The 2,641-nt window shown below is 39.6% G+C and overlaps 1 protein-coding gene across 1 annotated transcript; it reads left to right on the top strand.

Moving 5' to 3' along the window:
- Positions 1-304: 304 nt before the first annotated feature.
- Positions 305-1,780, top strand: LOC107637752 (polysaccharide biosynthesis protein (DUF579)). Its single transcript, XM_088483297.1, has one exon. It carries the CDS (start codon positions 500-502, stop codon positions 1,460-1,462), a length of 963 nt encoding a protein of 320 aa, XP_088339423.1. The 5' UTR covers positions 305-499; the 3' UTR covers positions 1,463-1,780.
- The last annotated feature ends 861 nt before the right edge of the window (positions 1,781-2,641 follow it).

The following is a 2,641-nucleotide window of genomic DNA, read 5'->3' on the forward strand; positions in this document are numbered from 1 at the left end:
TCGTTTTTTGCCAAAAACGGATACCCAACACAAACTTGCTAATTTACGATTTTGATGGAATTTATGCGAGTTTAGCTAAGTTTATTCAGAAACGAGTGTGTTTGAGTTAACTCAATTTCACTACTTAAACTCATAAAAACTCATACGAGTTTACGAGTTAACTTGCAAATTTAACAACAATATACCAGAGAAGAAGAAGAAAAAAAAAAAAGAAGCAATAGGAATACAAGTAAGAAAAAAAAAAGAAGAAAAAAGCATAAACAAAAAAGAAAAAGTATTACATTTTTGTTGAAATTGAAATGCATCTGTTTTTCTCCTGAACGCAATTTGCAATTCGGTGAATTGTGAGAGAATTTGGTACGAGTAAGAATGTGCTCTAATTTAGCAATAGTAGCACTTAAGCAGCTGAAAAGCCCCAGCCCAGGGCAGAGAGAAAAGAAGAAAGAAATAGCGAAAGAAGACACCCCTCTCTCTCTCTCTCTCTCTCTCTCTCTGCAAAATGAAAAGCAACACGAACACGAAGCTGATCCTCCTCCATCCTTCATCCCTCCATCCTTCTAACCACCACCGCCTCTTATTCCTCCTCTTCCTCACTTTCTTCACTCTCCTCTTCACCTTCACCCTCTTCACCACCGTCAACGTCCCCTCTTCCTCCACCACCACCCCCTCCATCTCCACCTTCTCCCCTCTCCCTCCCTCCATCTCCAAAGCCCTCCTCCACTATGCCACCACCTCCAACACCACCATCGCCACCACCAAACCCATGTCCCCCTCCGAAACCAACGCCATCGCCTCCACCCTCCTCCGCACCCCACACCCCCCCAACTTCCTCATCTTCGGCCTCACCCACGAGTCCCTCCTCTGGGCCGCCCTCAACCACCGCGGCGGCCGCACCGTCTTCGTCGACGAGATCGAATACATCATCTCCAAGTTCGAGCAGAACAACCCCGGAATCGAAGCCTACGACGTTCAGCTCACAACCAAAGTTACCGAACACAAGAACCTTCTCTCACACGCGAAGAAACACAGTAGAAAAGATTGCAGACCCGTTCAGAATCTCTTGTTCTCGGAGTGCAAGCTCGCCATTAACGACCTTCCCAACCATATCTACGAGGTTCCATGGGACGTTATACTCGTCGACGGTCCAAGAGGCTATTTCCCGGGGGCTCCGGGGAGGATGGCGCCGATCTTCACAGCGGCGGTTCTCGCGCGGAGCAAGAAACCGCCGGGGAAGAAAACACACGTATTTGTTCACGATCTAGGAAGAGAAGTGGAAGCGGTTTTCAGTAAAGAATTTCTCTGTGGGGAGAATATGGTGGAGAGGGTGGATTCGTTGGGGCATTTCGTTTTGGAAAGTGAGATTGAAAACAGGGAAAGTTTCGGTTTTTGCAGGAATTCTAGTTACCCTTTATCTTCTTCATCTTCGTCTTCGTCTTCGTCTTCCTCGTCGATGCCGTCATGACCATTGATGAATCACAGAGGTGTGATTTTTAGATAATATCTGTAAAATAATGTTTTTTTTTGTTTAACTTTACTTTTTTCTTTTTTTTTTTCTTTTCAATATTTTAATAGGGAAAAAAGTGTAATTTAAGTTGGCGTTACACAATAGTGGCATGCTTTCAACGGTTTTTCTCCCCCCAAAAAAGGGGTGGGAACGGGAAAATGGAGCTTTAGAAAATCAAAATTTTTAATTATGTTTTGGTGCTGTAGCTATGATTGTAGCTTTGGTTATTTGCTTTGGTAAGAAAAATTGAATTTTGAAAAAAGTTGAAACTTGTAATTGCTGTTCACGGGTGACAGGGTCAAGACCTATTAACCCAAATTAAGTTATCATTAAAATCAATTTTAAATCAATTTTATACAAATTCTAAACTGTAATCCAAACACACATTTTACCGTTTAATTGGTAAAATTTCAAATTTTGCAAATTTTCTATTTTTCAAGATTTAAAATAAATTATGTTTTTTAAATACTCAACCGTCTTCCTAGCAAAATCCATAATTGAATTAGGCGGGAGTGTTAGATGCTGATGGGATATGACATATGAGTATGATGTGTGAGGATTTTAATTTGATGGCATTTATTATTTTAAGCTACCGAGAAATAGAAATAATGATGAAAATTAAGTTTCTGTTCTTTTCCTGCGTTATTTCCTCTTACCAGCCAACAGGTAAAATGGTGGTTATGATTTTTCGTTTTATGAATGTGTGTCGGTGGCGAGATTTTGATAGTATAATACGATATGCCAACGAAGCCAAACTCTTTTAACCATTTTAATAAATTAACTTCGTCATTAGTATCGGAGAAATACTAGTTTAAAGTTTAAACTAAAGAACTGCCCGAAATCTGGGTAATGATTGCGAAGAATGGAAAATGATGATTCTTTTGAAGTGGGTACAGGATAATGTGTTTAAGATATTTGTGATTTTGGGTATCTTAATTTTAAGGTTGGAACTAATTAATATATTTTATTTAAATTTAAATAATTGGGATAATGCCATATTGGGATCGTACGAAATTTTTTTGGAAGTGGGTAACACCAACTACAAGCCAACGAAACCAACACGGGTGCTTGACATAGTTTAAAGCAGTAGATGAATTGTTGCAAAGCTGTGATATTTTATTGTTTTATTGGTTGATT

The sequence above is a fragment of the Arachis ipaensis genome, chromosome B4 (genome assembly GCF_059453495.1).
Source record: "Arachis ipaensis isolate K30076 ecotype BB chromosome B4, ASM5945349v1, whole genome shotgun sequence".
In the NCBI taxonomy this organism is placed as follows: domain Eukaryota; kingdom Viridiplantae; phylum Streptophyta; class Magnoliopsida; order Fabales; family Fabaceae; genus Arachis; species Arachis ipaensis.

Bases quoted from the DNA above. Each gene is read 5' to 3' on its own strand.
- LOC107637752 (XM_088483297.1), top strand. From the start codon at position 500: ATGAAAAGCAACACGAACACGAAGCTGATCCTCCTCCATCCTTCATCC.